At 37.7% G+C, this 24,010-nt stretch overlaps 1 protein-coding gene across 9 annotated transcripts in view; it reads left to right on the top strand.

Annotated features, from left to right (window-relative positions):
- Window positions 1–24,010, top strand: part of ERLIN1 (ER lipid raft associated 1) — a 66,620-nt gene that overhangs the window by 17,782 nt on the left and 24,828 nt on the right. For 5 of the 9 annotated variants that reach the window (XR_009252522.1, XR_009252521.1, XM_058697469.1 and 2 more), the window contains exons 8-12: window positions 3,307–3,365; window positions 5,249–5,340; window positions 12,418–12,507; window positions 13,590–13,669; window positions 23,371–23,479. Coding sequence is in view for 7 of the 9 variants with exons in the window: in XM_058697469.1 (XP_058553452.1) it covers window positions 3,307–3,365; window positions 5,249–5,340; window positions 12,418–12,507; window positions 13,590–13,669; window positions 23,371–23,479 (430 nt within the window). In the remaining 2 variants the exon portion in view is untranslated. Of the gene's footprint in view, window positions 1–3,306; window positions 3,366–5,248; window positions 5,341–12,417; window positions 12,508–13,589; window positions 13,670–16,108; window positions 18,373–23,370; window positions 23,480–24,010 lie in introns of those variants that run through there. The other 4 variants (XM_058697465.1, XM_058697468.1, XM_058697467.1 and 1 more) reach the window with 1 other exon arrangement.

The following is a 24,010-nucleotide window of genomic DNA, read 5'->3' as shown; positions in this document are numbered from 1 at the left end:
GCATCGGGCTCTGTGCTGACAGCTCAGAGCCTGGAGCCTGCTTCTGATTTCTGTGTCTCCCTCTCTCTCTACCCCTCCCCCACTCATGCTCTGTCTCTCTCTCTCTCTCTCTCTCTCTCTCTCTCAGAAATAAATAAACATTAAAAACAATTTTTTGTAAAGTTTCTTACAAGAGCTGGAATGCTTTTTCAGATCTTCCAGGCTATTTGTCAGCCTTCCTTCCTTAACACATTACTGTCTGTTATGATAATTCAACATTTTATTCACTTTTAAAATCTCGTAAGATATATTATCTTTTCAAAAATAGTGGCCTTTGATATTTCTGCCAGCTTATTCTTCCAGATGAGCTTTCATTATTGATATTTTCAAGCTATATCAGGTATCTAAATTGACATATAAGTTTAAAATTAGGAACACAGTTTATGGTTTTACTTAGGCATATCATCACTTTTGTTTCTTTTAGAATTTCTGACTTAGGTGAGAAACCCATATCCCAAATTAAATCAATACTCATGAATTCACTGAATTTTAATGCTATTAAATATGTTGTCTCTTTTTGCGTAAGCATTGAGGAATCCAAATGATTCTTGGTGAATTTATTGTGTATCTACTAGTTTGTTGACTTCACTGTCTCTAATAAAGTTTTTTGGTTAATTTCCTTGAATTTGTTTGTTGTGTATGTAGTATAAACATTTAACACGAAATCTACCCTCTTAAATTTTAAGTGCACAATACATTATTGACAGTATGTGCGATGTTCTACAACAGATCTTTAGACCTATATATCTTACTTGACTGAAACTTTATGAATTTCCTTAGATTTTTATTTATATAATTATGCCAAAATAAAAATCTTAATTTCCCCTCCACAACCTAGTGTTTCCCAGTCTCCGAGTCATCCTATTTTAATTCTTCACATGACACTCATAGCTATCTGAAACTTTTTTATTCATTTATTTGCTTTTTGTTGTTATCTATTATGTTTTCTCCCCTTAAAAATTTCAATTTCATGAGAGCAGTCTCACCTTGTTCATTGCTGTATTCATAGTGCCTAGAACAAACAGTACTTGGCACAGATGAGGCACCCAGTTAATACTTACAAGCATTCTCTGTAATAATCAGTATTTAATTTTTCCCTTGTCTGTATTTATACTTTTTTCTTCTTGAACAACTGATGTGGCAAATTTGAGTGGTGAAAATATGTGTCTTTGATATTTTTTAAATATTTTTTTTTCTTATGTAAGAGAGTGACTATATTATATGCTGGCTTTCCATTTAAAATATATGCTTAAGGGCACCTTGGTGGCTCAGTCGGGTAAGCGTCTGACTTCGGGTCAGGTCATGATCTCACAGTTTGGGAGTTCGAGCCCTGCATCGGGCTCTCTACTGTCAGCACAGAGCCTCTTTTGGATCCTCTGTCCCCCTCTCTCTCTGCTCCTTCCCCGCTTCGCTCATGCTCTCTCTCTCTCTCTCAAAAATAAACATTTAAAAAATAAATAAAATAAAATACATGCTTATACCCCAGTGGTCACTTTCGGATATATTCATTTCATTAGCTTTTTTCTTTCCCCTCTCCACTTACTTACTGTGTGTGTGTGTGTGTGTGTGTGTGTGTGTGTGTGTGTGTGTGTTTTGGGCATTGTTTTGGGATATGTTGTCATTTTATTTTTTAAGTCTGTTATGATAACTTACGTTACCTGTTACAGTAGGTGCTTACTTTACACATACTTGAAAATTATGAGATTCCCAAGATTGGCAAGCATGTAGTATGTTCTTCAGCCTCCCTCATACAGCAAAATAGAAATCTTCAGAAGACTGTCCTATTTTATGCTTTTTAAAAAACAAACCTGAGGCGCTCGGGTGGTTCAGTTGGTTGAGCGTCTAACTTCAGCTCAGGTCATGATCTCATGGTTTGTGAGTTCGAGCCCCACATTGGGTTCTCTGCACAGAGCCCACTTTGGATCCTCTGTCTCCCTCTCTCTCTCTCTCTCTCTCTGCCCCTCCCCTGCTCACACTCTTTCAAAAATAAATAGACATTTAAAAAAAAGACTAAAAATATATGGCCAGTTTCTTAATTAAATGCAAAATGATAGTGCTTCCTCCTGGATATTAAAACATACTGGAAGTCATTTGTGTTCTGGTAGTCACATCTTGAAATCTGGCATCTCTCACAAATGCTTGTTAGGAATTTTTGTCTTCTGGGTATCTCTGTGCGTTGTTCCTCAGGGCCTCATATGCCCCACCTTCAGCACGTAGTGAGTTTCCTCACTAGAGTCCCCAGCTTCTTACTCCGTTTCACTAATTCTTGTATTTAGTTATGATAGCTCTCAAATTCTTCACAGATTTGACTGTTCTCTCACATGTTGGAAAGGCTGTGTTGCTTAAAAGTTTTTAAGTCTTTTTAAAAGGCTTTTAAAAGAAGGTTATGTACATAGAGGCTTTGTTTAAGTTTAGCCAGTTTTCAGAGGGAAATTAAAACTTTCTTCACATCAGGAGTTTGTTGTGTGTGTTTGTAATGTGGGGGGGGGGGGGCGGGGAGTGATGTTTAACTAGTTAAATCAAAAGCTTTTGAAAGATCAGTTTTCTGATGGAGAAGTCAGCCTTCAAAAAGCTGCCGTTCCCAAATAGATAATCTTAATTAATGTCAAAGTACACTACGGTTAGGGAAACAAAGTATCTCGTAAACAATGTCTAAAAAAGACAAGTAGACTTTGTTCTAAGTGAGCTCCTGGCAAGAAAGAATGTAAGCTGTTAACTGGTATTTGTTTTCCTTCAGCTTTGGACTGTTTCTGTATAGCCAGTACTGAGTGATTACAGGTTTAAGAAACAGTAAATATGTTTATTGTCTACTGTTATTAAGTTGCATATACTGACCTGAATTTTGTTTGCTTTTATTTTTGTTGTTGACTTTTTCCTACTTTACAATTTAAATCTTGGAATTTTGCCTTCCTTGTGTTTCTTTGGTTGGCAAGCCTGGAAAGGAAACAAAAGTATCCAACTGAAGAGCTTTGTGGAGGTCTTTTGAGGGAGAACCTTTTCCCTTAAGGAGTTTATTTCCTCAGTGGATAGAGTGGTTTTTCCTGTAGCCAAGCATTTTTTTTTTTTTTAAAGGAAGTAAAAAGCAGAGTATCTTTGATTCTTGGTGTGATGGCATGAAAAACAGATTTTCTAGTGGAATCTCCACACGTGTTAGTAGGCAGCTATGTCATAGTTGCTTTATTACTTTCATATGTGGAGCTTTTCTGTAGATTTAGTTTGAAGATTTATTTTTCAAATATACTTTGGCTTTTCACTTTTATTTTTTAGGCTGTGCGTGTTACAAAACCCAAAATCCCAGAAGCCATAAGAAGAAATTTTGAGTTAATGTGAGTAATATGCTTGGGAGCCCAATATTTTTTTTTTAGGGCTGTCTAGTTATTAATATACCAGTGTAGAGAAAACTTCTATATGAGATATTACACTCTGGGGTGGGGTGTATATCTATTTTCCATTCTTTAATTCTAATAATATTATCTATTCTTGTGTCTTAATTCACTAGATTATTATGAGTTTTCCCTTTATATATGAACATTTCAGGAGCAGCGTTAGAGGCTAAGTATGCAGTTTGCTATAGAGCTATTGTTGGAAAGCTAAGGAATTGTAATTTGGACATGATTATCTTGAACTAAATACTAATAGAGAAGAGAAGGAGTCCTGGCTGGTAAGGTTGAAGGGAGTGCCTGTATTGTGTTACTGTGTTGTAATGGTAAGAATAGAAACACTTTATTGGCGTAAAGTTTGATGTTCATTTTATGTGGTTGTGTATCCAAAATGACACCTAGATCTTTATAATTTGCTTTGGGGAAGCTTTGCCTTAATTGACTCCTGGTAGTCTTCTCTTTTATGTGTCCAGGGCTGACTGGGAATGAGAAGTTACTTGCTTGACATGAAATTAATTTCTAAGTGTTCTGAAGATCCATATTAGGGGAATACCTATTGTAGTTGAAATGGCAGTATTATTCTTGTGTGACAGGTAGTGAAAAGAAGAAACAAAAGTCTTTAGGAAATTTGGCTGGTATTTGAAGAGGAAAAATATGAAATGCTGGAAAAATAACTGCACAAGTGAAGAATACAACAGATTGTATAAGTATAGGGGATCCAAGAAGTAATAATAATTCTTCCTGGGGTAATATACGGTTGAGTCCTTACTGTTCCCGAGTCTGTATCTTTTATTATGCTGAGTTTTATTTTCTCTTTTCATTTGTAGAAAAGGAACTTCTTTTTTGAAGCTATAAAGCAGAGTGCCAGGCTGGGTAGATCATGAGTCTGATCCATTGGTATAAAAAAATTTTTTAATTGAAGGCTCAGGATAACTTAGGCTCTCAACATGATAGCTTCTAGTGATGGAAACATGAAGACTGTATGTTCTCTGCCCTCAAATAATTTGTAGTATCCAGAATGCCATTTTATGTCTTTATCAATTTGGGCAGGAGGAAAGAAGAGATCTTTGGGGGGAAATGTTTTAGGGAAACTCTTGGAGTTACTTTTCAGATAAATCTGGATCTTTCTAATTTTGTAGACTATTGAAATCCCAGAATTAAAAGCCACCTTGAGATCTAACCTTCCACCTAATAGTAGTCTTTTTTATACTTTTTCTGCCATGTAGTCACCCAGTCACCACTTGTACATGCTTAGCGATAGGCCAGCCATTTCCATTATTAGAACACTCAGGTTCTCAGAAAAGTCTTCTTTACATTGAGCACTAGTTCACTACCTAATAACTGCCACCTAATTATGTCTTCATACAACAAGCAGGGCCACTGCAAAAGAGTGCCTGAGGAGGGGCTGAAATCCAGCTCCATTCTGCTTGTCAGACCATGTACCTGAGGGACTGCGTCTGCCCAGAGGTTGTTGCATTTTGCTATTTGGCCCAGAGTGCTGTATGGGCTAGCTGGAGGCCTAACAGTAAAAGAACCATTTATATACTCCGGGTACTTCCAGATCACAGGCCTTTCCATGATACAGTTAGAGGAAAAGGTCAGACTAAATTCAGACGTATAAATTTGATGCCTATATCTGGGTGACTTTGGGCAAATCATTTAACCTTTCAGCCTCAGATTTATTATAAGTAAAATAAGGTAACACCTCTCTTGGCACCATAGTGGATCAGAAAGTTCGTGTTGAAATGGTTCTCTGACCCACCATAGAGTCAGAATTAATGCCTGTGACTGCACATCATTTCTAATTTTTACAATATTTTGCTTCACAGGGAGGCTGAAAAGACAAAACTTCTTATAGCTGCACAGAAACAAAAGGTTGTGGAGAAAGAAGCTGAGACAGAGAGGAAAAAGGCTGTTATAGGTACTTTGATTTCTTTCTGAATTGGTTGTTTCTAAAGTACATGTATTACGAGTTTGTCCTGTTCTTTGTCAGTCTGATGATGGATATTGATGGGATCAAATAAGATTGCATCACACATAGTGGAGAATTCTGGAAACTCTTTTGTACATTCAGATGCCCTACAGCCTTTAAAACCTGATGGTGCCAGTACTTAATGAAGTGGTTTGGTTCGAGACCATGTGTGGCTGCTGCTGCTACTTTTTTCAAGGACAAGGAAAATGGATAGGGTTTTTGGGCAACGCTGGCCTCTGTGGGGTAGAGTTTTTGTTCATACAATTTAAGAATGGGAAGTTTTTTGGCCAAAGCTCATGTTTATAGCAGGCATCCTTGCTGTTGACATGTACCTAGTTTTATCTGGATGGCTAGATGTTGCCCTCTCCGACAGTACGGCGGGATTGCTTACACCTTATTTGAATCACAGAGGCTTCCCAAACACTCCAGGAGACTGTGTATTGGACTGACCTCTTAGGCTGTCAGTTGTTTGTTCCTTGGGATGCTGAAAGTTTAAGAGGTGTTTTGTAAACTATTTCAAATATGCAGAAATGTACAGAGAATAATAAAATGAAGGCTTAGTGTTTGCCACATCCCTTCAGGTCATACTTTCTTTCAAGAATAAATTTATATATCTGTTGGAAGCCCCCTGTGTTCTCTTACCTGGTCCTATTTCTTGACTCATCTTCTCTGAGTAGCTTCTGCTCTAAAGCTTGTGTAATCTTTCTGTCCATATTTTTATATTTTTATTATAACTATGTAATAATAATTCATAGGATTGTTTTAAACCCTAAAAATGGTATCAGACTCTACCTTTTATTTCACAGCTTGCCTTTATCGTACCAACATTGTTTGAGTTTTATTCATATTGGTATGTGTAGATGTGGTTATTTTTAACTGCTGTGCATTCATTCTATGAGTGGACCTCAGTTCATTCTGATGAATTACTGTTGAAGAGTTAGGTAGTTTCTAGTTTTTCCTTACTATGAGCAGTGCCGCAGTAACGCCAGTGTCCATGTGTCTTTGCGCACATATTTGGAGTTTTCCTGTGATAGTGCTACTCAACATGTAGTGTCGGTCACTGCCTTGTATCATCGGCTTTTTGTTTCTGATCCATAATGAGATGACAGAAATTGACAATGAGTGCTTAGAAATTCTTATAGTATTATATAGTAATTTTATGTCTAATAATAAAAAACTGGACCCTGTGTTTTTGTTTTTAATATTTTTCCAAGTAATTAATTTTTATTATAATTTATAAAATATTGTTTCCTAACAAATTGAAATACAGAAAAAGGGGGGGAGGGTGCTGTTCCTTCCATAGGCAGTTGAAGAAGCACTACTCTGGAATACATACCTCCAAGTCGAATTGCTGGGTCATAGGGTACATACATCTTCAAATTTATAACATACGGTATTGCCAAATTGCTCTCCAGTGGTGATTCTACCATTTTACCTTCTCTTCAGCAGGGTTTGAGTTCCAGTTCATTTGCTGCCATAATTGATTCCCATTTCTGCATATCCTCCTCAACTCTTGGAGTCATTAGACCTTTTAAATTTTATGTCAGTTTGCTGGTGGACATGTATCATGTAATTTCAGTTTGTAGTTCTCTGATAACTAGTAAAGTTGAATATTGTTTATTGGCCATTCAGGTTTCTTTTTTTTGTATGTGAATTGCTTGTTAATATATTATTAGCCCATTTGATTACTTTTTTTGGACTGGTTTATGGAAGTTCTTTGTATCTTCTGGATATTAATCCTTTCCCAGATTTGTGCATTGGAAATATCTTCTCTCACTTTGTGGCCTTTGAACTCTATGATGTCTTTGACATTCATATATATTTAATTTTCATGTGATCAAATTCATCAGTCTTTTCCATTCTGATTTGTGCTTTTTCTATCCTGTTTAAAAATTCTTTCCCAACCCCAAAGTAATAATTTTATTCTAAAAGGTTTAAAGTTTTGCTTTTCATATTTAAATCTTGAGTCCATCTGGAATTTATTTTAGGGTTTAGTGTGACGTTGGAATTCAGGTTTTTTTTTCCAAATAGCAAGCCAATTATTTTAGGCTATTTATTGAGAAGTTCATTATTTTCTCTACTTTTTTCTAATGCCACACCTATCATATAACAAGGTACTGTATATAATTTGTTCTGTTGCTGTGGTCTTTATTTTGTTCTAATTTCATGGTCTATCCTTCTCCAGAATTACCTTGTTTTAATTACTGTTGCTTTTTATGTTAAGTCTTGCTATTTGGGAGAGCAAGTTTCTCCTTAACTATTCCGCTTTACTCTTCCTAAATGTTCTTATAAATGTCTTGGGCTATCCTAGGCCCTTTATTCCTCCATATAAATTTTAGAACCGGGTCAGGTTCTACAAAATGCTGTGTTGAGGTTTGATTGGAATTACATTACCTATACATGTCAGTTTGGAGAGAATTGATTAATTAAATTGTTTATTTATTTACTCAGACTTATACTGAGTCTTATAAATCTGTTTTATTTCTCCATTTATGAGAAGTGTCTTTCAAAAAGTATCATAATTTTCTTCTTAAGGTTCTGGCACTTTCTTTCTTAGAGATTTATTCCTATATATTCCTCAACCTTTTTGCCATTATAAATAGGATCTTTTTTGAAGGATTTTTCTAACTGGTTTTTGCTTTTGTATAGGTATGCTGTTCATTTTGTTGTTGTTGTTTAGTAGTCTTGCTGAAAATGCTATTATTTCTAATAGTCTCCTGTTGTGAGCAGTCAAACTATCTTCAGATCAGGACAGTTCTGGTTTTTCCTTTGTAGTCCCATACCTCTTTACTCTTCTTATCTTCCTGGTTTCAAGGTTATGACTTAAAGTGCAGTGTTGAAAAGAAAGGTAGCGTCAAGTATTCTTGTCTTGTTCCTAACTTTAAATAGTCCCAGTGATGTTTGCTGTACTTAACTTTTATCAGGTTCGTGAAGTTTCTGTTTCTTGCTTGCCAAGAGGTTTTTATCATAAATGACTGTTAAAACTCTTAGAATTTTTTTCTATGTATATTTTTTCTAATTTTTCCTTTTAAAGCTTTTAATGTGGTGAATTATATTAGTAGATTTTCTTTTCCTGAATTATTTTGCTTTCTTGGGATAAACCCATTTGATCATGATATAGGAGATATACCTCAGTACATTTATCTATATGTCTTGCTTATAATTTCTTTAAAATTTTTACTTTTATATGTCTTCATTTTTACTTTTATAAATTTCAGCTTATAATTTTTTCCTTGTACTGTCAGGTGGGTTTTTTTTGTTTTTTTTTTTCTTCTTTTAATGGTTACACTAGCCTCAAAATGATTTGGAGAGCATTCTTTTTTTCTGTGTCCTGGAACATTTTGTATAAAATATGTTATTATCTCCTCTTTGTAGGTTTAATGGAACTCTTGTAAAAAACCATCTTGGTCTAGTGGGGTTTGTGCTCTCTCATATGCTTGTTTTTGGTGGTAACATTTAGCCTGTTGATTTAATTTCTGTACTAACTATAGGTCTGTTCAGGTACTTGTTTCTTTAAGTTTGAGCAGTTACGCTTTTCTAGAAAATTGTTTCACATCTGAAATTTCAGACGTGGGGACATAAATTTGCAGAATTCTCTTATAATTTTTAAAATCTGCTACCAAGTGTGCATGCCCCTTTTCATTCCTAGTATTGTTTTTTTGTGCCTTCGCTTTTGCTGGATTACTTCTGCCAGAGGTCTGTGATACTCTTTTCATCTTTTCAGAGAACTGCATTTTGATTTGGTTGATTCTTTTGTCTCTCACTTTTCAATTACATTATTTACACTTATTTTTATTATTCCTCTACTTCTTTTTTTGAGTTTTCTCACTGGTTCTTTTCTAAATTCTTGAATTACTTAATTCTTTAGATTTCAGTCTTTTCTGATTGAAACATGTAAGATTATGTATTTTCTTTTTTTCTATTCACGTGTTTTGAAATGTAGTTTATTGGTGTTCATTTTTAATTTTTGTAAAATGTTTCCATTGTGATTTCTTCTTTCACTTATGAAGTATTAAAAGTATATTTTTCAATTTCTGGGTTTTTAGGGGGCTACCTTTTTATTGTTGATTTCTAATGTTATTGCATGATAGTCAGAAAATATGATCTATTATATGGATTCTGAAGTATTTGTTGAAATTTGCTTTGTGGCCTATCAGTACATGGTACTTTTTTGGTAAATGTTCTCTGTGTGCTTGAAAAGATTGAATGTGTTTTCTTTATTTGTTGGATGCAAATTTTCTCTGTTTATCCATTCAGTCAGGCTTATGAATTGTGTTGTTTATATCTTCTGTATTCTAATTTTTGCCTTCTTGAGCTATCAGTTACTGAGAGAGGTGTGTTAAAATCTCCCACCATGACCGTAGATTTGTTGACTTGTAATTTTTTTTCTTTACATATTTTAGAGCTGTATCATTAAGAGCATTCAGGATTGTTACATCTCCCTGGAGAATTGCTCCTGTTATGTAATAACCCTCTTTATCCCAGACACACTTTTTGGCTTAAGATCTGTTTTGTCTAATGAAATTATAACTATGCCAGATTTCTCATGGTTAGTTATTTTCTTGATGTATCTTTTCCCATCCTTTTACTTTCAACTTTTCTATGTCATTATGTTTTAGGTGTGTCTCTTGTAAACAGCATATAGCTGGATTTTGTTATCTTATCCAATGTGAGAATCTGTCTTTTAACTGGTGAGTTTAGTCTTTTTATATTTATTGTGGTTACTGCTATATTTGGATTTGTTTGTATCATTTAGTTTTGTGCTATTTACCACGCATTTTTTTCCTTTGCTTCTTTTTTCTCTCTTTTCCGATTGGCATTGAATTGATTGGATTTTCTTTATTCTTTTCTTCCTTTTACTTAATTGGAAGTTTTATATTGTTTCTAGAATGTTTCTATAACTAGTCATTACCTGTAAAATGTTAATAAGCGTACCTGACTTGACAGAATCTAAAGCTAATCATTCTATCCTCTTAAAACCATAGAATGCTTTAATTCTTATCACTGTCCCTCAATTTTACATAGTTACCTCGTATTTTAGTTTTATGTTCTTTTTATTCCCTCATTATTACTATTATCATGTATTCTTACAGTAAATATCCATTTTGATCTATAGGCGTTACTTAATTTTTTCCCTCTCCATTGTTTTTGGCAATTCATTCTTTTTTCTACTAGTTTGTTACTCTTGTTTTGGTTTTTTTTCAATAAATGCTAAGGAATGGATAACTTACTCATTCTTCCTTAGTCTGAAATGATTTTATTTCATTCTTGAATTAGTAATTTAGCCTACAGTTCTAAGCCCAACAAAACTTGCTTTTTTTCTGTCACTGTGGTGATATTATTTCATTTTTGTTTGGCTTCCTCTTGTCTTCTTACTTTTATAATTTTTCTCTGTCTTTGTGGTGTGTCTAGGTAGAGACAAGCTTACTTCTCTTCACTGGGGTGGTCGGTAGAGGTTTTTAGTCTCAGTGGAATTGAAGCCCATTAGTGGTCTCAGTTTTATACAGTTCTCAAGGCGTCACCTCCTGGCCATGAATGGGCAACAATCCAGGTCCATCTCCCTTGCTTGTCTAAGTTCTCAGCTCTTTCTATACCAGCTCTCAGCTCTCAACTCTTCCTTTGCTTATGTGTCTTCGGGATCTCTCATTCTTTCTTAGCATCTTAGCCACACATTAAAAAAAAATTGTTACATTTTGTCTAGCACTTTAAGGTGTTGTTAGCTGGGGGGTTTTCTCATTACTCTATTTCACCATTTTTCTAGAACTAGAACCTGACTCATGCTCTTTATTGGTTTATTTCTACACATCACAGAGTAGCGTTAAGTGGGATGACCACAACCATTTCCCTACGTTGAGACACGATTCTCTGGATTATAGCTATAGGCTCCAAATGCCTTCTGTTATTTCCAGTAGAACGTCATAGTCTATTTGGGAGTTGGGGTGATACAAGTTGATGTGTTGCTAATGAGGAAATAGGGAAGTATGCGCTGGCGTCAATGCTAAAGGATACTGGATCTTCTGGAAATAGGAAAACACTTAGAAATCTTTTTTCTATTATACTCTTCCCCCAGGGACAGAGATAAGATGTGTTAAAATACTCATCCTCTTTGGCTGAAAAGAAGAACTGAGAATGTTCTTCAAGAATTGCAGTGATTGAATTAAAAGTGTAATAAGAGTCTTTCTTCCCTGGTCCTGGATCTTTTGGTTAGGCCGCTGGTGTACTTGAGGGTGTTTGGTTTTCCCTGCCTATAATTGTCTGCTGCAACCAACATGTTCACCCCCAACACTTGTTTTCACAGTGTCAGATGAATTAGCCTGCTTTCTCTTTTATGTTCTACCACAGTCAGAATTCTCCTCTGATATTTTCATCTTGTCATTTCCCTCTTGGTAACTTCAACAGTTGATCCTGAGTATATTAAAGCTAAATTCTTTAGCCCATTACTCAAGATGGAGGTCTTCTAGCTTTCTTTCTATTCTAATTATTTGTTCTCTGGTCAGCTGGCTCCATAATGACCACTTCATTGTGACTGTTCATTTGTTCTTCCTTGTCTTTACTCCTTTTGCCATGTCCTCCTAGGTCATGTCCATTATTTTCTTTAAGATTTTTTTCCAGAAGACCTTTCTTGGTTTAACTTACCTTTATTCCTTCTTTCTCCTGCTGTTTTATAAGATTGTCCTATGTTGCCATGCATTTATGTTGCTTTGTTTTTGTTCTGAGTACTTTCACGAAGTATCATTTTCCCCATTAGCTTGTGGACCGCTGCTGTGTAATCCCATGAAGGACTGGAACTGTTGTTAACCTTTTGTATTCCCTCCCATTTCCCACAAAACCAGCACTGTCAACAGTGAAATAGGAAATAAATTCCCTTTTTTCTGTTGAGTTGTGTACAGTCTGGATGTTTAAAACAATGAAACAGCCCATAAAACCTTATATGACTAAGTGTTAAAACTGTATGCTGCTGATTCTAAGTATTTCCAGACCTAGAGAAATGTTTTTGAATGTATCTTTTTTTGTGTATAATTATAGAAGCAGAGAAGATTGCACAAGTGGCAAAAATTCGGTTTCAGCAGAAGGTGATGGAGAAAGAAACTGAAAAGCGCATTTCTGAAATTGAAGGTACATCAGGGAGAAAAGAGGCTCTGACTATCTTGAACTGCCTCTCTGCTTCAGAGACTGATTTCTTGATTATGGTGGGTGGGAAGGCCATCGACAGAATAATCCGGTCTGGAGGAAGTGGCTGCCCTGTTATGCTCATAGACAGATTTTTTTAAATTACCATTACATGTTTAGCTCTTGGTTGGTTTGTGACTATAGGCAACTCATCGCTCATTTTCTGTCCTTAAGTTGTGGCTTATTAGCTACCACTTTGTCCTCAGGCAGACAAAATATGAGAATTACCTATAATCAGTTGTAAAGAATATATAAGAAACCCCCACCACTACTAGTTTCTTTCCTACCCGTCAACCAAAAATATAACAAAAAATTTAGCCAGGAAAAAAGCAGCCTTAGTTTTCGTAAAAGGCTCTCAAACTCCTAGATTTCATACAGTGAGATGCTAATGTCCTGACCTCACAGTCTTGAAGACCAAACATTCAACCTCTTTTGCTTGTATATTGCTGCTTCCTGTCCTGTCATTCTACATTAACTGATTCTGGATCCAGTTTGGAGGGGATGGGGACAGTGCAATATATAGAGCAGAGCTTTCATGTCTGGACTTCATTGTTTTACTTGAAGCCTAGACGTGGGTAGGGTGTGAGGCTTTTTGGGTGATGATGGGTAGAGAAAAGAAGGAGCAGCTTTAGGTGAAAAATGAAGTAGGCTGCAATGAGCTGAAAGTTCTTTAACAATGACGAGAGTATTCTCCTTGGAAAAGAGTCTGGGGACTGGGTTTTGAAAACTGCTAATGTTGTTACATGCCTTTAAAGTAAGTGATTGAGGAGTGCCTGGCTAGCTCAATCAGTAGAGCATATGACTCTGGATCTTTGGGTGTAAATTTGAGCCCCGTGTCAGGTATAGAGATTACTTTTAAAAAAATGAAATCTTTAAAAATAAATGAATAAAAATAAGTGATCAAAATATCAGGCAGCGGAAAAAGAGACCCCTACTTAACATAGTGTGTGTAAACCCTTACACAGCTGAGGAAGTGGATTGCAACTTTCCTTTGTTTTAAACACTCTTGACTCTATTTTGCTTGCTAGATGCCGCATTCCTGGCCCGAGAGAAGGCGAAGGCAGATGCTGAGTATTACGCTGCACACAAATATGCCACCTCAAACAAGGTGATTGGCTCTCCATGCCACACTCCTAATAATACAGTGTTTGGGGTTTTGCTTTTCTTTGTGGGAGGGCTCTAATATGATAGAGGTGATTTATCCAGTGTCAAAGATTGGTAGTTACCATCATACTCTCCAGAAACAACCAATCACTTATCAAGTCATATTGCACACTCAACGGGGAGAGACCTTTGTGTAGTTCCTTGTAAAAGTGGGGAGATAGGACAATAGCGGACAAATCTATAAACACAGGTCAAATGCTATAAACCATTCATCTGTACTGCTCTGTCAGGGCTTTAGTAACCAGGAAAGGTGAGGATCTTCTCATGGAATGACAGGAGTAACAAGAGTAAAGTCCATTTAGAGTTGCTTTCCAGGTAGCTTTGCATAGTTCGTTTAGTGCAGTGTTTCTCATCAGAAACTTTCTTGGCATTTTGAGGTGGCAAACTTTTTCATTGTTGAAGACATGGTATCTCATGCATTACGGACTATTTTGCATTCCTGACCCTTGCCTGCTACGTGTCCGTAGTGCTCACCGGTTATTTGAACAGTCAGCACCTTCTCCCCCCCGCCCCCCATACCTTTCCAAATGCCCCTAACTGAATACTGCTTGTTTACTGGATTTAAAAAATATTCTAGTTGTGAGGAATTTCACATGTGACAATTGGAGGTAGGAGGTTGGGTGAAATGGCTGAACAGTTTTTGTATAGAGACACGGGTTAATTTAAGTCTAGAGAATGCAGGCCTAGTAAGCAGGAATTGGTAAGAGGCAACTAGAACCCCTGTGTATTCTGAAAAGGGAAGAATATGACCAAGGTTGATAAAGTTATTAATTGCAGAGAGAACATTGCAGATTAGAACGTTGAAAGAGTTGAGAAAGAGGTTGCCAAAGTGGTGTGGTTTGAAGGATTAGAGTCAAGATTTAAAGTATACACAGGTCTTAAATTCTTTCATTTTAGAAAGGAACAATATGCTCTGGGCTCAGAAGAAATGATAAGGCATGATATGATAGGTTGATAGAGTGAGAGTTGTCAGTACTTTGAAATCCAGTATAAATTTAGAAGTAAATTTAACATATTGGAGGCACAGCTCTATCGAAACAATGGAATTTGGTCAAGGTGGAGGCAAGGTGAGAAACTTTAGTTTATAAAACTAGCAATCCAGGGGGCCCTGGGTGGCTCAGTTGGTTAAGTGTCCAACTTTGGCTCAGGTCATGATCACACAGTTTGTGGGTTTGAGCCCCACATCAGGCTCTGTGCTGACAGCTCAGAGCCTGGAGCCTGCTTCAGATTCTGTGTCTCCCTCTCTTTCTGTTCCTCCCTCACTCGTGCTCTCTCTCTCTCCTTCAAAAATAAATAAAAACAAACAAACACAAATAAATAAATAATAAAACTAGCAATCCAAATCTGTTATGGGAGAAGCTATCCAGGCACAAGTATCAAGACCTTGTCCTTGAGGTTAGCCTTATGCTGAAAGGGACAGCAGTTTTATGCCATTTTGAAAAATGCTATTTGGATATTGGTATTATATTAATAAGGCATTAGGAGGTAATTTGGTTATGCACTGTGACCATATTTGATGGCAGTTTCAGCAGAGGATGTGAATCAACTGGAGAGAGTGTAGACCCAGGGAGTGGAAGGTGTTGGGGTGGGGGTGGGGGGTACTATGAAGGTCAAGATGAGCTTTGGCCTAGAGGACAGGCCAGGGACTTGCAATGAGGGGAGGATTACTAGGGAAAGGCTTTGGGGGAAGTATCTTCCAGGAATATTAGAAATTAGTTTTAATAATAAACCCTGAGAGGTTTTGGTTGGATACATCTTGGCATCATGATTTAAATTTAAAAACTAAAACTGTGACCGATCTGGTGATTGACAAACATCTATCACAATCAGTTTAAACATCTAGCTTCTAAGTAGAGGCAAGAGGACAGATCAGGTGATTTCTTGAGATCTTTTCCACTTCTAGGATGTGGTCAAGAAAAGCAGAATCACAAATAAGGATATGAGCCTAGCCCCTTTGAAGCCCTGCCATTCTCATCCATTGACCTGTCCTCTTAAGAGAACCTGCAGAGATTCCAGACTAATTCTAGGTTGAATTTAGCTAGATGAAATATAAAAGTATCTATGAAGGCATTTTTCAGGCCCCAAGTCACTATAGAAATGTTAGTTACCATTGTTCCCCAAACCCATCTCCTCAATCCTTTTTTTTTAAAATGAACAACTTCTCTCTACATTAGGACAGGAGCTTGTGTAAGGAACTTCAAGTCTAAAATACAGCTGTTAATGTGATAGCCACACTTCAGAGTGAGAGAAGATCATTGGCAATGACTCAGAGTCGAGTAGTGATGTTCAGGAGAGCAGTAGGGGAAATGTGTGTAAGGAAAGAGACGGATGATTATTGCACTGAAGTGTCCTGATGCCTTTGCTCTTGTTTGCCCCCACACAGCACAAATTGACCCCGGAATATCTGGAGCTCAAAAGGTACCAGGCCATTGCTTCTAACAGTAAGATCTACTTTGGCAGCAACATCCCTAGCATGTTCATGGACTCCTCTTGTGCTTCAAAATATTCAGATGTTAGGACTGGAAGAAAAAGCTCTCTCCTCTCTAAGGAGGCTCTTGAACCCTCTGGAGAGAGCCCCATCCAAAACAAGGAGAGCACAGGTTGATGCAAGAGGTGGAAATGTACTCCCATATCAAGATGTGGCCCAAGGGGTTAAGTGGGAACAATGGTTATATGACTCTTCAGATTCACAGAGAACCTGTGCTCTGTCTGTTCTGCCTCTCCTGTGATAGCCCTGGCTTATCAACTGATTGCAGGGTAGAACCAACTGTCTGGCACCCAAATGTCTTCAGCCACAGTTTATCAAGTATCCTGTGTGTGTTCCCTTCTGAACTGCTACTCATAAATCCGGGAAAGTCTGATGCTAAGATACTGTCTGCACTGGAATGTTAGACATGAATTATATAACAAGCTGTGTTTTTCTAAGCTGAGATCTATTGAATAATGTTTACATTGGTCCCCGGGGAAATGTGTGCTTGGCCATTCGAGACATAAGAGGCCAGAGAAGATGTCAGGATGCGGTAAGTGTAAAGACGACCAATCACGCCTGGGGCCCAGGCTTTCTTTGGGGTCCAGTCCCAGCATTCATCCGTGTGATTAGCATCTAGTCCACTGAAGTTCTCCAGGAAATGATCTTCCACTTGAGCAATGATTTACTTGATATTATTTGCACCTTTTTTTCCCTATAGTTGAGTTGGTGGCCTGCTGAGATATGTACCTTGCCACCCAGCCAGGGATTCCTAATCACTAGTTATTACTGCATTAGTAGGCTCAGAGAGCTTGGTTTGAAGTTCTGGGTAAGATGAAACCTTTGCTTTGAACCACAGCTCTGGGGCCCCCGCTTCCTCTCCATTGGATGATGACTGTCTGCATCACTGCCCCAGGCCATTTGTAACTAAGGTGCCTGGCTTTTAGCCACTCCTTCCTTATGTGTCACTTCTCAGCTCTGTCTGGCCAAGAGCGGGACAGGGCTTTAACCGGAAATAGGAGCAGCATACAGTTCCCAGCTGTTCACTGCACAGTATTGTATCATAACTGCAGGAAGTTTTTATTTGTAAAACTGGATTTGGGGTACATTTATTTGCCCCAGTACCTCTACCTGAAGGCCGAATCCTAGGGCTGCCATGGTTACTAGCACACTGATTCTCCTCAATATTGTTCTTCTGGAGCCTACATAGTATGGGACAGAGTAACTTAGAAAGCATCTTTGGTCATCTTTGTCTCCTTTTTTCCTGGCTCTGAGATTCTGAAATCAAAGTTGTTCTCTGGCTCTCACCCTCCCTAGGAAGTCAGGATTCCACTGACTTCCTGGGCAGCCAGGGGATTTAATCTCCCTTGAGAGGATGACAGAGTGAGTTACGAGTTTGCCTGTGGCTGTGGGAGACCTATTTCATCTGGGCCTTTTCCCCTTCAGATTAGCTTTCCTGAAACAGTGTGCCCCATAGTTAGGCCTGAGTTTGTAGCTTGTTAAGACACCTTTCAGGAATACTGTGTTCAAGCCAGACAGAAAAGTCATGGGACCACTTCCAGAAACCTTTTTGCTGTCAGTCCTGTCAGTCTCATGACAGCTTGTGGGTTGTGCCAAACACTTTCTGTGGGGAAGGAATCCCAGATTTGAGTGGGGCTTTTCCCTGGGCCTTATACTAGAGAGGCATTTGTAATATGGAGAGAATCCTTTTTTCATTTTCGCTTATTATATACACTCTCTTTATGTTCTCTAGCTCTCCTTCAAAGAACATTTGAAATAGAAGAATAAACTCTTCACCTGTCATGTATTGTTGCTGCAGATAGGTAATGATTATTGTGGGAAATTTGGGTCATTGACCTTTGTGCTTTCATTCCTAGAGATGTTTCCTATTCCCATAAGCTAAAAGCCGTTGCCCCGAAGTGTTGGATGTGGGTTTTCTTACAACCCCCCCGGTGGCAGAGTTGAGGAACAGGGAACTAGCTTTGTGAAGTTGTAAAGAAACTACTTCCACTTAGATTCTCCCTGGAGTGTGCTTCCCAGCGCTCGCTCAGGCTCTAAGTCTATCCCTCCTGCAGGGATGTTCCTTTTGGCAAATACACACTGTAATCTTGAAGTCTAAATTTATATGTGAAATGCTACCTTTTTTAAAAAAGAAACTAAATAAAATTATTTTACTATCAGTGATTTGTATTTTTTCCTTATGTCTCCATTCTTGTCTGTTGTCTTCACATGCCCCTAAGGCTATCTTGCCCATTTCAACTAGGTAGCCAGTTTATTTACTAGCTTAACTCAACTGTAGAGGCTTTTCTTACACTCTTCTCAAAATACTGTTTCCTGGGTAGAAGAATCTTGAAAGCAGGGTTTCTGCTCTTCCTGACTCACAGAATGTAACAAGGAATGTTCTGATTCTTGGTGGGATGTGGCCAGCAGCCGAAGAGGAAAGGGAGGCTGGAACATCATGCCCTTTCTGAGTGAGTCTAAGAAGGGAGGAAGGGAAGAGACAATTGTACTGAGGAGGAGGAAGGGCAAATTGTACAAACTAGAACTGACTTCACTAATTCAAGTGTTAGTCCACAAGCCAGGGTTGGACCTGCTCTTTCCAAGCTCTCACCGTTCCCTCATAGGGAACAATTTCACAGTGATGTTGGGGCAGCGGGGCTCAGTAAGGGGGAGTTTTGGGGAAAGCAGCCCTTTACTTGGGTTCCGGTGGAATCCAACCCCATGGTAACCTACATCTGCTGCTGCAGACCAGGGGAGTTTACCTAATTCAGATGTTAAGTATTACGTATTAAGATGAAGTGATTTAGAACTAAGTGATTTCTAGGGCGCCTGGGTGGCGCAGTCGGTTAAGCGTCCGACTTCAGCCAGGTCACGATCTCGCGGTCCGTGAGTTCGAGCCCCGCGTCGGGCTCTGGGCTGATGGCTCGGAGCCTGGAGCCTGTTTCTGATTCTGTGTCTCCCTCTCTCTCTCTGCCCCTCCCCCGTTCATGCTCTGTCTCTCTCTGTCCCAAAAATAAATAAAAAACATTGAAAAAAAAATTTAAAAAAAAAAAAAAAAAAAAAAAAAAGAACTAAGTGATTTCTGCCTCTTGCTGGGAGGAAGGGATTTTGTGAATTAGAATTTGTGGCTTCTCATTGCTTTGGGATTAATAAATCCCAGGTGTGTGCATACAAGGCTCTTTGTCATGTGGCTCCCACTGACCTCTCCAGCCTGGGTCCTTAAATGTGCTTTCTCTCTGTCCCTTTGCATATATTGTTCCATCCACCTGGCTCATTTTTCCCCCTTACATATAGCTCTAATTTTCCTTTGCTAACTCCTGGTGAGTCTTCATGTCTTCAGAAAGGTCAACTGCTGGCTCAGGTCAGCATTCCACATTTCTGTCTTTGTACTATTTCACATATCTCCCATTACCTGTTTCATGTCTGTTCTCACAAGTGTTCAGCTCTTCGGGGTAGGGACCATGATTCTGCTCTTTGGAGTGGTATCTATTGCTCGGACCTGGCCCATAGGCATTGGTGAGTTTTGTTTCATGAGAGAACAAAAGGGTGAATGTGAAATGCAAGAAAGGGAGTAGTGGAGGAAAAAGGACATAGAGTTTAGGGTAGAGTGTCTATGTCAGGACTTAATGTGTAACCATGGGAAGTTACCTAACATCTCTGGGCCTGTTTATACATCCTTACAGCATTCTTCAGTGGGTTCAGCAGCATATGTTTAGACACCTAGCATAATGATTTGTGCATGGTAATTGTTGGGGTGCATTTCTCCCTTCCTAGAGTAGGGGAGGCTGATCTGGGGTTTCCAGGGTCCCCTTCCACTCTCATACAGAATGTATTAAGGGAGCAGTGATTTCTAGTAATGAGAATCACATAGGAACTGGAATCTGATTTTTCATGATGGATTTAAAAAAGGAAGAAGAGACAGAAAATGTGTCTGCAGCTCTAAGATAATCAAGCCAAGTGTCAACCTTTAACCCAAATTCTCTCCCCAGACTTCACATGCCATGACATTTGGGATATTGCTACCTCTAACAGTTAATATTTGTAGAGCACTTGACATTTACCAAAACATTTACATGCACACTGAGGATGTAGTCAGTTTTCTGTAGTGATTAACAGGTGTTGGGTTGTTGTTTGTTTGTTTGTTTTTTTAAGTTTGTTTATTTTGAGAGAGTGAGCAGAGGAAGGGCAGAAAGATAATCCCAAGCAGGCTCCGCACTAACAGCACTATTAGCGAGGAGCCTGACGCAGGGCTTGAACTCTCAAACTGAGACCATGACCTGAGCTGAAACCAGAGTCAGACGCTTAACCAACTGAGCCACCTAGGTGCCCCAAGGGGTTGGGTTTTACATTTAAACAGTTCCAAAGAATAGAAGAGGAAGAAAAGGTGGCAAGCATGACCAAAACACTACAAAACAGAAACAGCTATGAATCTTAAAAATATCAACACATAATTTAGCATCACATTAAAAACACTACACCACCACCAAGTGAGGATAATTAGGAACACAGGAATGGTCTAACACCAGGAAATCTAGTTTAGTAAAATTCACCACGTAAATAGAATTTAGGAGGCAATCACTTGATGGTCTCACTTGCACAGAAAATGCTTTTGATATTTAATACCCATTTAAAATTTTTTAAGTCCTTAGTAAAATGGGAATAGATGAATGCCTCTTTAGCCAGAGAAAACATATTTCTCAAATCATGCTAATTGATAAAATACTTTTATAAAAGGATACCCATTAATATCAAGAATAAAACATGTCTATCTACCATTACTAGAAGTAGAAAAAGGGAACAAGATAAAAAAATTTAAGGAGGCAAATTTGTAGATGATATAATTGTGCCTGGAAAATACAAGAAAATTATCTGGACATGATTGTAAAAATAGAATTATTCATTGGTTAGATACAAATTTATTATTTAAATTAATTGCTGCCCTATTTAAAATAAAACCTAAGTAAATAAACATAATGAAGGCAATTTTTTAATAATAAAAACAAGGATGGGGAGCCTGGGTGGCTCAGTCAGTTGAACATTCAACTCTTGATTTCAGCTCAGGTAAAGATCTTGTGGTTTGTGAATTCTAGCCCTGTGTCAGGGTCTGTGCTGACAGCATGGAGCCTTCTTGGGATTCTCTCTCTCTCTCTCTCTCTCTCTCTCTCTCTCTCTCTGTACCCCCCTCAAAAATAAATAAACACTTAAAAAATAAATAAAAACAAGGATAAAATACTTAGGAATAAACAAGAAATCTCAAGATTTATAGAAAAACATTAAACTGTTAAAGAGAAGTATAATAATAAACTTAGTGGGAAGGAAGAAATAGCAATTATCCCAAAATCAAATTTATACATTTATGAGATCTCAATAAAAAATATCAACCAGATATTTTTTTGATCTAAACTAACATCCCAAATTTGATAGGGAAAATTTTAAAAGAACAGTCACAACAGCCCTACCTAATATTAAAGTAAAAAATCACAGTTATTGAAGTACTGTACTGTAGCTTCTTTAGTCAATTAAAGTATAGAAATAAATTGAATTATATATGGAAACTTAGTACATGATTAAAGGTGCCTTTTCGAAAGCTTGTAACCTAGAGGGAAAATATGGATTATTCAATGGAGGTTAGAAAACTCTGGGGGAGTTGGAAAAAATACCTCTACCTCACATGGAGGGGTTTACATGGAAATGTATTCTTGGTGGCTCAAACAAATACACACTTTTACTACTAGGAATTTATCCTTCATGAGTAATTCCCCCCAAATAAGAATATTCATCATAGCAATATTTGTGATATTTAAAGACTGGAATATCCCTGAATGTTCATTTAAAAAGATTTTTTTTACAATTCCCTTATTCTAATAAAGTAGGATACCAAGCAAGCATCAGAATGCCATAGGATGCTGCTGTGTGAAAATGGGGATGTGTATGTGTGTGTCTTTTTGTTTTTTTTAATCTATAAGTTATCTCCCAAAGGATATATCATAAGTGAGTAACAGTGATTACATCAAGAAGGAAACCAGAAGAGTATAGGAAGAGAGATTCATTTCCACTTTACACCCTTTTGTATATTTTTAAATATTTTATACCATATGCATGTAACACCTACTCCAGTAATCATAAAATAATGTTTAAGGAAAAACAAAATAAAGTAAAAATGGTAAAAGAAAGCCTTCACTTAAATAGCGGTACTTTATAATCAGAATTTGGTTGAAATTCTAATTGTGCCTTTTGCTCAAAGTCTAACCTCAAATTATTTTTCCTTTCTGAATGTCAGTTGCCTCATTTACACTTGTGAACAAAGAGCCTACTGGACGTGGCTGAAGTGAAAAGTAAATGAGATTTCTAAACAGCTAAGCACAGTGTCAGGTAAATGTGATGGGTCCAGTATAAATTGTGGCTATCATTATATTTTGTCATTTAATCTTCTTAAAAACCTTTTCACAAGAGGAAGAAAGTGTGTTGTTTTGGTTACCCCACCCCATTTTACAAGTGAGGGAAGTGGGCTTGATTCATAAAATTTCATGTCTCATTTTCTTCCATTCACATCTGAATTCAGAAAGAAAAAATTGTGATATGTAAGCTCCAGACTTGAGGCAGCAATTCCAGTGAAGTTCACGTCTAGACAATATGGGTTGCAAACCCGGGTTTTTCAACAATTAATCATTGCACATTGACCGTGACGTTGCTCTTCCCACTGAGCACTATCTTATTACTCAGTAAAAGATAATGTATGAAAATATCATATGACTTCACTCATATGAGCACTTTAAGACACAGAACAGATGGACACAAGAGAAGGGAAGCAAAAATAATATAAAAACAGGGAGGGGGACAAAACATAAGAGACTCTTCAATATGGAGAAAACATGGTTACTGGAGGGATTGTGGGAGGGGGGATGGGCTAAATGGGTAAAGGGCATTAAGAAATCTACTCCTGAAATCACTGTGGCACTATATGGTAACTAACTTGGATGTAAATTAAAAAAAAAAAAAAAAAAGATAATGTATGAGAGTGTGTGTAAAATAGCCATAACTCTAGAAAATCACTCATTAGACAAGTTTAAGAGTGCTCAGGCCTTTTCAAGCCACTGTAATTAAGAGTGTTAGTTTTTTTTATGAACCAAGGCGAAATGTGATAAAGTACCATTTCACTCTCCATTTCTTGGTTCCAGGGTACTACTGTATTGCATTACTGTCTTTGGTCTTTTTCAATTGCAAGGAGTTTCCCAACCCAGAGAAGTTTGATCCAGGACACTTTTTGGATAAAAATAGCAGCTTCAGGTAAACAATACTTTGTGCCCTTTTCCCTTGGTTACTACAAATAAATCCACCCAGGTCATACACATGCACATTCTGGACAGTTGTTAGCTTCACTGAGTTTATGGCATAAATAAGTAATGTACTGGTGATAGCCAAGTCAATCAAATCAAATTGTTACAATTCTCCAAATCTGGATGAAGCCATTTAAGTTTGTACACCAGTAAGATCAGGCAAGTCATCCAGGAACTATTTTGTGTTTGGTAATTGAGTATAATGCATGGTTTTTTGTTTGCTGTTTGTTTATTTTGAGAGAGAGAGCAAGTGCGAAAGCAAAAGGTGGGGAGGGGCAGAGAGAGGGAGAGAGAATCCCAAGCATGCTCCACGCCAACAGTACACACACAGCCCTACACAGGCTCAAACCCATGAATCGTGAGATCATGACCTGACCTGAGAGTCAGATGCTTAACCCACTAAGCCACCCAGGTGCCCCCAATGCAAGTTTTTAAAGAAACCAAAGAAAGTCCAATTCAGATGTCATATATCACCAGCTGA

The sequence above is a fragment of the Neofelis nebulosa genome, chromosome 13 (assembly GCF_028018385.1).
Source record: "Neofelis nebulosa isolate mNeoNeb1 chromosome 13, mNeoNeb1.pri, whole genome shotgun sequence".
Lineage (NCBI taxonomy): Eukaryota > Metazoa > Chordata > Mammalia > Carnivora > Felidae > Neofelis > Neofelis nebulosa.
Note: the sequence above shows the minus strand (reverse complement) of the source record. Positions and strands in the feature narration are given on the sequence as shown.